The sequence below is a fragment of the Schistocerca gregaria genome, chromosome 1 (genome assembly GCF_023897955.1).
Source record: "Schistocerca gregaria isolate iqSchGreg1 chromosome 1, iqSchGreg1.2, whole genome shotgun sequence".
In the NCBI taxonomy this organism is placed as follows: domain Eukaryota; kingdom Metazoa; phylum Arthropoda; class Insecta; order Orthoptera; family Acrididae; genus Schistocerca; species Schistocerca gregaria.
Genome location: NC_064920.1, coordinates 769,220,224 through 769,233,291, shown reverse-complemented (window position 1 = coordinate 769,233,291; position 13,068 = coordinate 769,220,224). Strand labels below are relative to the sequence as shown.

At 38.8% G+C, this 13,068-nt stretch overlaps 1 protein-coding gene across 1 annotated transcript in view; it reads right to left on the bottom strand.

Annotated features, from left to right (window-relative positions):
• Positions 1-1,442: 1,442 nt before the first annotated feature.
• Positions 1,443-13,068, bottom strand: part of LOC126268239 (myosin heavy chain kinase B) — a 73,883-nt gene continuing 62,257 nt past the window's right edge. The window contains exons 4-5 of the mRNA XM_049973895.1: positions 9,549-9,706; positions 1,443-3,292 (exon numbers count right to left, since the gene is read on the bottom strand). Coding sequence (XP_049829852.1) covers positions 3,074-3,292; positions 9,549-9,706 — 377 coding nt within the window. The 3' untranslated portion in view covers positions 1,443-3,073. The remainder of the gene's footprint in view (positions 3,293-9,548; positions 9,707-13,068) is intronic.

Below are 13,068 nucleotides of genomic sequence, written 5' to 3'. Positions count from 1 at the left end.
GTAAATATCTGCAAAGTTAAATACCAGAAAATGTGAAATGTTACTGCAAATTGTAGCTTGTACATGTAAACTGTAATTGTAGATTGTAGCTTGACATCACTACTACCATTTGTAACTGATATACATTCGTATATTCCTTTCTGACTGACTACATTAACCACCAGGAGAATACGTTCTCACTATATTGAATCTATTTGACCTCATGTATTATGTATGTTTTTCAATAAATCGGAAATTAGTATAATTTATTTTGTGGTCAAGAAATATCACATCGTAATTGTTCAGATAATTAAAATGTAAAGACACTGAACAAATTAAATGCTGAATATCCTTTTAATAGGTAGAGTGGATGTAATAAATAGTCTATGCTGAATGAGGTATGTAAATGTTTGCAATCAACCAGGTATTTATATAACTCCTCTTCAGAATGTAATATTCTTTATATCTACAATATCTTTGAGACGTGAAAAATGTAAAACCATTAAATATGTGGGAAAAGTTATAAATATCAGCTTAAAAAATTATACAATTTAAATTCTGAAATTTCATGTTGTATGTAAATGTGCATAGTCAAGCAAGTGTGCACCTATCTTTGCAATGCAATCTTTTTTCGTAATACATTTTATATCTAGAATATTTTTTATTTGAATTTCTTTTCTTTCCCATTCGCTCTGTAATATACTGCAAACACGGAGTTATGGTATTTTACAAGATCAGAGAGAGACAAAAGATGCAGGAGAGGACACAGTATAGTATTTTGTTCTAAGTATCGCTGGAGTGGGAAAACAGAGAGGGAGGGAGGGAGAGAGAGAGAGAGAGAGAGAGAGAGAGAGAGAGAGATGAAATTTACTGCTAAGAGAGAACAGTATTTGACATAAATTTTAAATACGAAAACAGAGAGAACATTATGCAATGTGAGAAGAAATTTACTGGCACGACAGTACAGAATTTGACATTAACGCTTTTGTGTTTGTGTTTGCGTCTTCGTTTGTGTGTATGTGTGTGTGTGTGAGTGTGTGTTCGTGCCTGTACTTATGATTATGAAAATTGATTTAATAAATTACCGAACAAAGTGACTGGCCGAATTTCCAAATTTACCGCCATCCGATTAGACAGTTGAATGTGTAGTGTGGAGAAAACAAATAAAAACCGCAAAGTGTGGATATAAGACTGTAGGAACTTACAATAAACACCGATATGAGGTGAATCATATCACGCACGTCAATTACGCTACTACCTTTTGGGAAACGGTTCTCTCTAAACGAATGGACCAGAAGGCACGAGAGTAGGCTCACTGACTTCCTCCTTTAAACAAAATGAGTAAATGTAACAAAAAGTAAAGCAGTGGTTGCTATAATCTGACGGATGCGTCCATCTGTTAGGGAAGATTATCTGTAGATTTAATAAAACAAAGGAAAAGAAAACACTGTTATACACCACAGTTCTACTTTTATAATTTATTCTCAGCCAGTTTAAATGTTTTACAATCATTTTAGGAATAGTAAAATGGTACTGACATTTCAGTACAGAAAACATAATAGTAACTATGTGAAGTACAAAGCTCGTTGTCAAGTTTTACATTTTTAGTTATTGCCAAATAGAAAGGTTTGGAATAGTTACACTCACAGTAACCGAACTACGTTAGTAATTATAAGGATAAACTTAAATCTAAATTATCTGGGTGAATAATGCAAAAAGAATAAATATGGATAAAATTGGTACATTTAAATATAAGACGTTAAGATTTCAGTTTTGATCCCTAAGTATTTCCCTACTACTTTTGTACTAGAAGTGTATTATCTAATCTTAATTGAACACATTTTATACCGATAGGACGCATGCAGTGGGGAATTAGTTACATATTTTCCGTGTAAATAACACTGATAAGATACGTTTAAGTCTTACTGCAACAGATTATTTCATGTTTTACTTTCTATAACAGTTACTTTAAATATGACATAATCATATGTTGTTCGTTACATTACAAATATTACGGTGAAATAAGAAAACTTTAATGTGAAGACGTCTCAGCACATGCTTTTAGAAATACCTATTCTACGTTACTTTACGTGTTTCTCAGCTGCTGAAACAGGAACCAGTTTGAGCTCAGAAGTCCAATATATGTCTCTGTGGCTAAACAAACCAGTACTACGTCGATTTATTAAATTTGTTGTGGACAGTGTTCTCCTTATCGCGGTTAAAGCTCATGCGTCCTGAGAACAACCAGAGCTAGATAGGCTCTTGTGCTGGAGTGCTTAGAAAATTTTATGTTTTAACAGACATGACACTTGATTGTTTTCGTCAAAAATTGTCAGTTATGATGAGAAAGAAAGGGTCGCGATTCAACTGCATATGGAGCAATGAGTGAAAAATTGACAACAGGGTATACGTTGTGGCTAAAGACTTGTTACATGGGTGCATTGCAAACATCAGTCGCTAGAAATGGACTCGAAAACTACTTTCAGAAGATTACGAACAAACAGAATTTCAGTTAAACATTGTGTCAGAAATAAATCATTCACTAACTTTTAAGGCAGAATAATATATCAGAGTTCTGTGAAATATCAGCTAATTGTGGCTTAAATGTACTAGTGTTACATTAAGTATAACTAAGTGGTGCCGAAAACTAGCAATAGCTAGTTTGCAATATGTCTACAGTAATACATATATTCATAAAATTAACTACTCCATAAAAATATTACTGTTTGCAAATGAGAAGAAATCTGAGCTTTCTAAATTACTGTCACATTCAAGAACATCGTTACTTGAGACAACTTGCAGTTCGTTGTGTGCTTCGATGGTAATGATAGACTGATAAAATACGCGAAACGGCTTCTTTTCTGCAAGATTACGACATCGCTTTTACAAAAGTCTTGCTTGTTACTTGCTCAGGTAGTAGTAACCGTTCCTGGAGTCATTTTTATTATATGAAAGTTGCTTAAATACTACGATACTGCATCGTCCGCCGGTGGCACGGGATAGAACCCATGTGGACCGGGAGCAGCTGTTGTCGACACAGTAACGCGGTGGATGCTGAACCGCGAGGCGATAGCCGGGCGGCGCGGACGCCGGCCTACTTGCTGTCGATGCGGCAGATGTGTCCGTTGGAGCCGGCGGCGTAGACCTGTCCCTGGTCGCCGACGGCCAGCGAGCTGACGCAGACGCCGACGTCGCAGGTGCCGGTGCACTCGAACGTGCCTAGGTCCCAGCGCTTCACCGTCTTGTCCCAGCTGCCGCTGAACAGCGCCGAGTCGCCGACCGCCGCCAGAGCGTTCAGGATCATGTCGTGCGCCTGCGGACAACGTCAACCGTCTCATACGTCTGTTCGACACAAAGAGCGTTTCCATCAGTAAGCAGAAACTTTGTTACTAACAGAAATGAAGTTCTTTTGTAAATAACTTACTGCTACCAGTCACGGTTTCCTTTTATTTACGCTTTTACACGACTCGTTTCGGGAAATGATTCCCATTTCCAAGAGTGTATTTCTTTTTACTATTCCATTTTTTTGAAATGTTTTCGATGTGTGAGGTACAGCTTTATTTTGTTGACTCCATTGCAATATACACTACTGGCCATTAAAATTGCTACACCACGAAGATGACGTGCTACAGACGCGGAAATTAACCGACAGGAAGAAGATGCTGTGATATCGAAATGATTAGCTTTTCAGAGCATTCACACAAGGTTGGCGCCGGTGGCGACACCTACAACGTGCTGATATGGGGGAAGTTTCCAACCGATTTCTCATACGCAAACAGCAGTTGACCGGCGTTGCCTGGTGAAACGTTGTTGTGATGCTTCGTGTAAGGAGGAGAAATGCGTACCGTTACGTTCCCGACTTTGATAAAGGTCGGATTGTAGTCCATCGCGATTGCGGTTTATCGTATCGTGACATTGCTGCTCACGTTGCTCGAGATCCAATGACTGTTAGCAGAATATGGAATCGGTGGGTTCAGGAGGGTAATACGGAACGCCGTGCTGGACCCCAACGGCCTCGTGTCACTTGCAGTCGAGATGACAGGCATCTTATCCGCATGGCTATAACGGATCGTGCAGCCACGTCTCGATCCCTGAGTCAACAGATGGGGACGTTTGCAAGTCAACAACCATCTGCACGAACAGTTCGACGACGTTTGCAGCAGCATGGACTACAAGCTCGGAGACCATGGCTGCGGTTACCACTGACGCTGCATCACAGACAGGAGTGCCTGCGATGGTGTACTGAACGACGACCCTGGGTGCACGAATGGCAAAACGTCGTTTTTTCGGATGAATCCGGGTTGTGATTACAGCATCACGATGGTCGCATCCGTGTTTGGCGACATCGCGGTGAACACACATTGGAGGCATGTATTCGTCATTGCCATACTGCCGTATCACCCAGCGTGATGGTATGGGGTGCCATTGGTTACACGTCTCGGTCACCTCTTGTTCGCATTGACGGCACTTTGAACAGTGGACATTAGATTTCAGATGTGCTACGACCCGTGGCTCTACCCTTCATTCGATCCCTGCGAAACCCTACATTTTAGCAGGATAATGCACGACCCCATGTTGCAGGTCCTGTACACGCCTTTCTGGATACAGAAAATGTTCGACTGCTGCCCTGTCCAGCACATTCTCCAGATCTCTCACCAATTGAAAACGTCTGGTCAATGGTGGGCGAGCAACTGGCTTGTCACAATACGCCAGCCACTACTCTTGATGAACTGGGGTATTGTGTTGAAGCTGCATGGGCAGCTGTACCTGTACACACCATCCAAGCTCTGTTTGACTGAATGCCAAGGCGTATCAAGGCCGTTATTACGGCCAAAGGTACTGATTTCTCAGGATCTATGCACCCAATTTGCGTGAAAATGTAATCGCATGTCAGTTCTAGTATAATATATTTGTCCAATGAATACCCGTTTATCATCTGCGTTACTTCTTGGTGTAGCAATATTAATGGGCAGTAGTGTATAAAAGAGCTCAATTTTTTAGTTAGTTATCGATTTTATATGTATTTAGTCCATAAGAAAACTGTAAGTACGAGTGTTTCCAAATTTCGGCACCAACTATATATAAAAGTCGATAACTAACTAAAAAATCGCGCGTTTTTTTAAATATTGCAGTAAAGGCGACAAAACAAATCATATCCTCGCATATAGAAAACATTAAGAGAGAATGGACTAGTACAAAGAAATACACACCTGAAAATGGAATCATTTTCCGAAAAGCGTAGTGTACAACATAAATAAAAGAAAACCGTCACTGGTAACAAAGTTATTTATAAACTAACCCACTGTTTTCACACACCCAGGCTTTCAAGAAAACCATTTGTAATTAACAAAGCAGGGAAAGAAAAGGTGGATAGGAGTTTTTGGGTAGATGTTCCTTCGGAATCTTTCGTATAGGCGTCGCTTTTGCTTCAGTGATTTCTGAAGACATGAAAATTTAGTCGTTGTCTTCGATTTCTTCATAGACGAACATTGTTAGCAATAGTGCAACAAAGCATGAGAGTTTCTAATTATTTTAGCGATTTCCTGTGGCGTATTGTCGAAAATTGACATGCTGCGAAGCAATTCTGTATGTTAAAGCAGTATTATTCTTACAAAAAATGAAATTTTATCCCACCGTTTGTCTCTTATACAATAGAAAAAAGTTAATAAAAACGGGCAGCTGGGGGTCATAACATCTACTTAAATAAAATTCAAATATAGAGAGCTGTCTCTCATAATTATTTTTGCTTGTCTTTTGTCTTTCACAATATTTAATATACGTTCCCATAATAGTCTAAGGATAAAACGTTTTTAATTGCTTATGTTAGTTATAATTAATACTCATTCAACGTATAATACTGAAATATTTGTACACTCCAGGTGCAACTTCTTTGACAGACTTCGTAAAGCTCCATCTTTGTGGTTAAACTTCAGTGTGGCCGAAATATTTAGATCTCTCTCTCTCTCTCTCTCTCTCTCTCTCTCTCTCTCTCTCTCTCTCTCTCTGTCTGTGTGTGTGTGTGTGTGTGTGTGTGTGTGTGTGTGTGTGTGGTTTTAGTATTCTGCATTGTCTACTATGTCGTATCCGAAATGCTAAAAGGTATTTACTCTTGTTCATTATTTCGGGATATATGAACTTCTTCAAAGGCAGTCAGTAGTGTTATAAAATTATACAGGATGTTCGGCGTAAGTAACATAAAACAAACTCAGTTCTAATCTTCCTATGTTGTTTACGTTGAATTAATTTTTAGGGCCAACTGCAGTAAATTTGTGCATTTCTACATAGTTTTTTGCTGCTTGGCACCACCAGCCCTAGTAGCTATCGCCACAATTAAAAACAGCAATCATCCATGTATAGAGAAAGCTAAATGTAGTTTTAAACATAAACGGCTGTCTGTACGTGAACGTGGCGGAGCAAAACAGATATTCGTTCGTACTAAATAGCAGCACTGACAGCTGCTGAATTTACTTTTTTTGAGAATTATTCTTTATTTTTTCTGTGATATATCAGCCTTGAAATAAAATGAAAGACCCTTTCTCCGCAGTACCCCTGACTTTCTCAGTCCTAAGTTTGTACTGTAAGAGATAACATTATGTCTCTTGAAATAAGTTTCGACACATCGCATGCGCTAGATTACACATCAAAACCATGAGTTACGCCTTACATGTAGGCGACGTCTCCCGTATTAAGACAACCTAGCAAACTATTGATCGGGCTGTCTGATTTTCTCAGAAACTAATGAATTCATTGAACAGACCATAATTATGCTGCTAAATGATAAAAAGCTTCCCTTCACCACACGAGATCAGAATTTGTAATATTCATGTCATTTTGAAGATACTGTGTTGAATGTACCAAAAAAATTTACTTAGACGCTCCCAATCCGCAACTAAGCGCAGTATCCTCGAAACGTGAACAATTTTGGTGAAAACAAAGTAGAGCCATATAACGAGATGTATAATTTTCCAGATGTAGAACGATTCTGAACTACTCTGTGATATTCAGCAGTATTCATCACCGATTTCTTGCAATATTTTGACAACGTAATGTGTTATCATCTTCCCTTCATCTTGGTAGCCACATGAAGATAAAACTTCACGCTATCGAAATATCGTAGAAGGTGGTAAATGGTACTGAGATGATTTTCAGACAACAGTTAATGAAAATTGCTCAGGACCTAAGAAATCGAACTGTATTGAATATAAGTTTAAGTATAGTGAGAATGTGGGTGAAGGACTCCATGCCCATAGATTTTATCATATGGATACCAAATTTCTAGCCGGACGGAGTTGCGGTGCGGTTCTAGGCGCTAGAGCCTGGAACCGAGCTACCGCTACGGTCGCAGGTTCGAATCCTGCCTCGGGAATGGATGTGTGTGATGTCCTTAGGTTAGTTAGGTTTAATTAGTTCTAAGTTCTAGGCGACTGAAGACCTCAGAAGTTACGTCGCATAGTGCTCAGAGCCATTTGAACCATTTTTGAACCAAATTTCTGGCATTTTTCAGATACTATTTTCAGCAGTAAATATGTAGGTGTGGAATGGAAACGTTAGGCACATGTACATATCCACGTCTCAACTAACTTAATGGAAAACGATACATCGTTTCTTAGTGATGGAATAAGTTTTCGCGTGAGTTACTCTATAAATCCTGAAGAAAACTGAGAGTCATCAGTTTTACTCTTTCCCTGTGAATCAGAAAACAAAGAATACCTGCATCATCTAAATGTAAAAATTATCAAATATATGCTAAGTAACACATATATCATAATCATATTTTACGAAAATAGCAAGTCTTCCTGTTTCTGATTATATATCACATGCAAAATTCCAGATTTCGTTAGAAATACAAATTCTCATTTGTCGATATTTTGTAAAACACTGTTCATAAAAATAATTTAAATCAAGAAAACACTACAAATTAAATTTTGGGACAAAAGTGAAAAATCAGATACCCTTTATTTATACAGATGTGGCCTCATACGGACCAGAGTGAATAACGTCGTAGAAACATGGAAAACAATAGTTTTCAGTGCATCGGGCACACAATACAAATGGCACCATTTTACACTTGCTACCGTACCACTCGAATTTGTACCCAACTGAGCTGATCTGGATCCAATTTCAGGATTTGTCGCAGGATATAGCAAGGCTGAACACGTTTCATAACCAAAAGATTTTTACGAACTGCTAGTGACAACAAAGTCTGTCGAAACTTATTGTCTTTAATAGAGAAATAATTATGCGATCTAGGCTATTGAATATTTTCAGTAAATAGCAAGACATTTAAGCTATCAGGTATACTGGATCAATTATATGGAGCTTTATAACATATTAATACCTAACGCTGGAGGGATATGGAACAGCAAGTCGTACTAGAAGAGGAGTCAATGTGGCACTTGGACCGTTTCATAGACCCTGTTGCTGGTCGCCGCGTTGTCAGTGTAGCAGACGACAGTTCCAGTAGTCAAGTGGATTCCTCGGATTCAGATATGGGAGAACTTAGAGATTACGAGATGACTGGCTTGAAGGGCTTCAACATTTAACAATACGCTGGAATCCCTGCAATATAGTTTTAAGTCACACATAACGCAAGCAGAAAAATTACCCTGTGTTGAAGTTAAGAATTTTCATCAACTGTTTTTACTCACAGAATTATGTTTTCTATCAAAGAGACCATGTTTTTTTTTCCATCTGGTCCCCTAAGATGCGCATTGCCAGAGTTGTGCTGTATATTATTTCATTCTGTTTGAAAATTAAATGACATTGTAAGCTACATTTTTTTGTACTCGTCTCTTTACTCGTCTTAACCGTGATTGTTCACTTAATTGGTGGTAAGTTGGACAAGCTGTATAGTCAGCGCTGTCCAAATTAAATGCGCCGATAAAACTGTTGTCCAGTACTGTGGTCGAGTCGACATGCCTGTAACACATAGTACAAAACGTATCCTTACTGTAACACGTGACTGATTACAATACATCTTTGCTTCCGCTCCACATGAAACGAAATCCAGTGACATTCCAGCAAACGTGGGAGAATACATAGTGTAATGTTTAAATCATGTTTATTTTTATGATGAAAGCACTAGGGGAGTCACAAAGGACAACCCTTGTTGGGGAATACAGAAAGTTGAATGTGTTAAGTAAATACTCAAGATCTGTGGTCATAACTGTTGTTGTGAGATGGAAAGGTTGTCGCGAAAACGCATATCAACACGGGTGGCGCCAAGCCGGGGAACTGATTATAAGAAAACATTTTTGGTGGAGAACATCTCCGTAAGAATGAAAGCGGAATCCTGAAACTCTGATTTGTGAAGATCAGCTCTGTTCGACCATGAGCTGCAAAATGTAGCTGGTAGCAGCAGCCAGACTAATGCCATGTTCCTTACGGTGTGTAGCGGAGAGTACTTCTGCTGTCAGTGAATTGTTTAAACATTCAGAGACGGACGATTAGTTTTTCCTGAGTCAGAACAGATAGTGGTAACGGGAGTGTTCCCCGCCACACGCGGTAAGGTGACTTGCGGTGTATCGGTATAGTCGTGTAAGTGACACCGTCAGAGAAACAGTGCTGACCTTGAACTGCTGAAGCTGCTTGAAGCGCGATTCCTTGCTGTTCTCGTGGACGCAGATGTCGGTGCCCGTCCGGGAGGCGAAGCACAGCTTGTCTCCCGCCATCACCATGGGACTGCTGCCCTCCATCGTTGCTCTTGTAACGTAGCGGCCCTTGTCTCCTGCAACACCGCCAACCAACTGTGCTTACTGTCGCGCTATGAGGACGTACATAGTCTAGAATGGAGACACATTGTGCGTTACAGGAAGACCCGGTCGTTGTGGCCGAGCGGTTCTAGGCGCTTCAGTCTGGAACCGCGCGACCGCTACGGTCGGAGGTTCGAATCCTGCCTCGGGCATGGATGTGTGTGAGGTTAGTTAGGTTTAAGTAGTTCTACGTTCTAAGACCTCAGTTGTTAAATCCCGTAGTGTTCAGAGCCATTTGAACCATTTTGTTACAGGAAGAGTCAAGTTGTTCAGACTCGTAAGTTCAAGTATAGTAATCACATCCAACAAGCAACAATCAGCTGAGGAAATTGCAAATAATGTCTTTCAGAAAATTATTAAGTGATTCTTCGCAAATTGACTCTCACTAAATTTTGAGAAAACACAGTTTATACACTTCTGTACAGTTAATGGCATAACACCATTGATAAATATAGACTATGAACAGAAGTCTGTTGCTAAGGCAGAATACTCAATATTTCTGGGTGTGTGCGCTGATGGGAAATTGAATTGGAAGAAACACATCGATCAGCTGAAACGGTTAGGTTCAGCTACTTATGCTATTAGGGTTATTTCAAATTTTGGTGATAAAAATATCAGTAAAGTAGCCTACTACACATATTTTCATTCACTGCTTTCATATGGCATAAAATGTATTCATTGCACAAAAGCGTGCAATCAGACTAATAGCTGGAGCCCACCCAAGTTTACCTTGCAGACATTTGCTTAAGGAACTCGGGATTTCACAGTACCTTCGCAATACATTTATTCACTTATGAAATTTGTCATTAGCAACCCATCCCAATTCAAAAATAACAATGAAGTGCATAGCTACAACGCTAGAAGAAATGATGATCTTCACTATTCTGGATTAAATCGCACTTTGGCACAGAAAGGGATGAATTACGCTGCCACAAAAATCTTTGGTCATTTTCCAAATAGTATTAAAAGTCTGACAGATAGCCAACCAAAATTTAAAAGCAAATTAAAAGAATTTCTGAATGACAACTCCTTCTACTCAATAGATGAATTCTTAGATATGAAATAGTAACTCTAAAAAAATAAATTTTGTATAAAGAAAACTTATTTTAAGTGACACGTACCACATAATTACGAAATCCCGTATTCATGATCTATGTAACAAGGATTAATGTGTGTATGTATGTATGTATGTATGTATGTAAGTACTGGGAAATGATTTAATTCTTGATACTGCCACTGATGAATGAAGAGAACATACCTGTTTACGACAACATCAAAACGTCCTTCGGAACGCAAACGAGTGTAAAGTGCGACACTTCCGGCCAATTGAAAGAGAGTCTGACAGTTTCGGCACTCGTATCGCTCTGTCACAACGAAACGGCTCCGATGCTGTATAGACATCGGAGAAGAAATGAGTACCAGGAGAGACATTTCATCATCGTAGGTGCATCAGGCCACAGCACGAGAAAAACTCAGCCGACAGCCAGGAACAAGAGACGGTTGTCAGTAAACGAGTCCGCTCCTAATAAGCAGCGTCCAGTGACGCCGAAAATATCCTCAGGAAGCACAGGACTCAAATGTTCCTCCCAGAATACCTCGTACGGATAACGGGGTGCTAATACTCCAAGACACACCCCTCCTTCTCCGGAAATACTCTGTCTAACAGCCCTGGGGAGCCACACCCATGACTGTACAGTCGTATTCCATTTCAGAAGAAATGTTAGAAATTAATGCTATTTTTACTTCCGAATGTATGGAATTATGAATAACAATAGAAAAACACTCAATAACCATTCAAATTATCATAAAAATTATAAAAATTAAAACGTCATTAAAGATAACAATCAAGCCGCGCGAGGAGATTGGGCATTCCACTGTTGAGCAGGAACATTTAACGACAATTCAGAGAGGAAATAAACACGTGGACCTCGTCCTATTCACATCGCAGTCACCACTCTTCTATTATGCACTTTCCGCATTAGGTCAACTATGGCTTATTATGGTTTCCAGTTTCTTCTCGGTCTGCCGAGGTATCTGTTCCCTACTGGTTTAAAGTTTTTTTAAATGACATGGTAGTCTCCCTGGATCAATTCTCTGTACTTGTTCATTCTATTTCTTTTTTTTTTTCATCCTGTTTTTCTTTCACGTTCCAAATTTTCAACTACTTTCGGATATCTTTATTACGTTTTTTGTTTATTTTTTTTTGCATCCCTTCAGTGTACGATGAAATCTTATTTCTACTCCTTGTATTTGTTTTTTTGTCTTTTATTCGATACCCACGATTCACTTCCATGTAATACGCTTGGTAGTGTAACTGTTATATAAAATTTCACTCGCGCTTTTTCTGTGTTTTATGTTTTAAGGTTCTGTTAATTGTTCCACAGATACATCCAAATCTGCATATTCGTATTCATACGATGTTTTACATCCAAAATAGCTAAATTATCTTATCTTTTCTATTGTCTTGTCACCAACTACTATGTTACTTCTCACTGAATGTTTTCCACAAAATGCCATTGACTTAAATTTACTAGAAGATATTTTCATATTATATCCCATTCATATTTTATTTAGTTCATAAATTCCTTATTGTAAATCACCTTATCCTTAAAAAAAATCGTGTAAGTTTGTCAGCATATAGGAGTGATTTTAGTTTGCACGGAATTGTTAAGTGGTACTCCGGTGTTCATCTTAGGATCGCATCTGCGAACTTCATCATCAAATACTGAACAGGGTAGGGGATAAACTACACCCCTGTCTCGCTCCTGTATGTACTTCTATCGCGTCTGTGTATATGCCTTCTACATCTAAGATTACTGATGTTTCTTTATACAGACTTTTGATAGCTGCTGTAAACTGTAAAGGGTAACACCTGTACTCCACTATTCTGCATAATTTTTCTCTATGCACGTTATCAAAACTTTCGCAAAATCTTTAAAACCAATAAGTGTTTTTTTTGTTAAAGTCTCCTGCCTTTCAGTAAACTGTTGTAATATGAACCGACCTGTTCCTCCTCCGCTATCAAACATTATGCTATTGTTTTTAAACTTGTGTTTAAAATTCTTTAGATGCTGCGTCACAGAGGCTTATCCCTCTGCATTTTGACATGTATTCTTTCTCCTTTCTTATACGTCGATATTGGTTTTGCTTTCTTCCTTTTTCGTGCTACATATTGTTGCTTCCAAAATATGTTAAACAAATGTAACAATTTTAGATGTAGTTACAATCGTCCACAATTAATTAACTTCGGATTAATTCCATCTTAACCTGTTGCTTTTCGATTTTTTGTAGTTTTCGAAGCTGGTGTTAGTACTTTCATTGTTAGGTCATCTAGGGC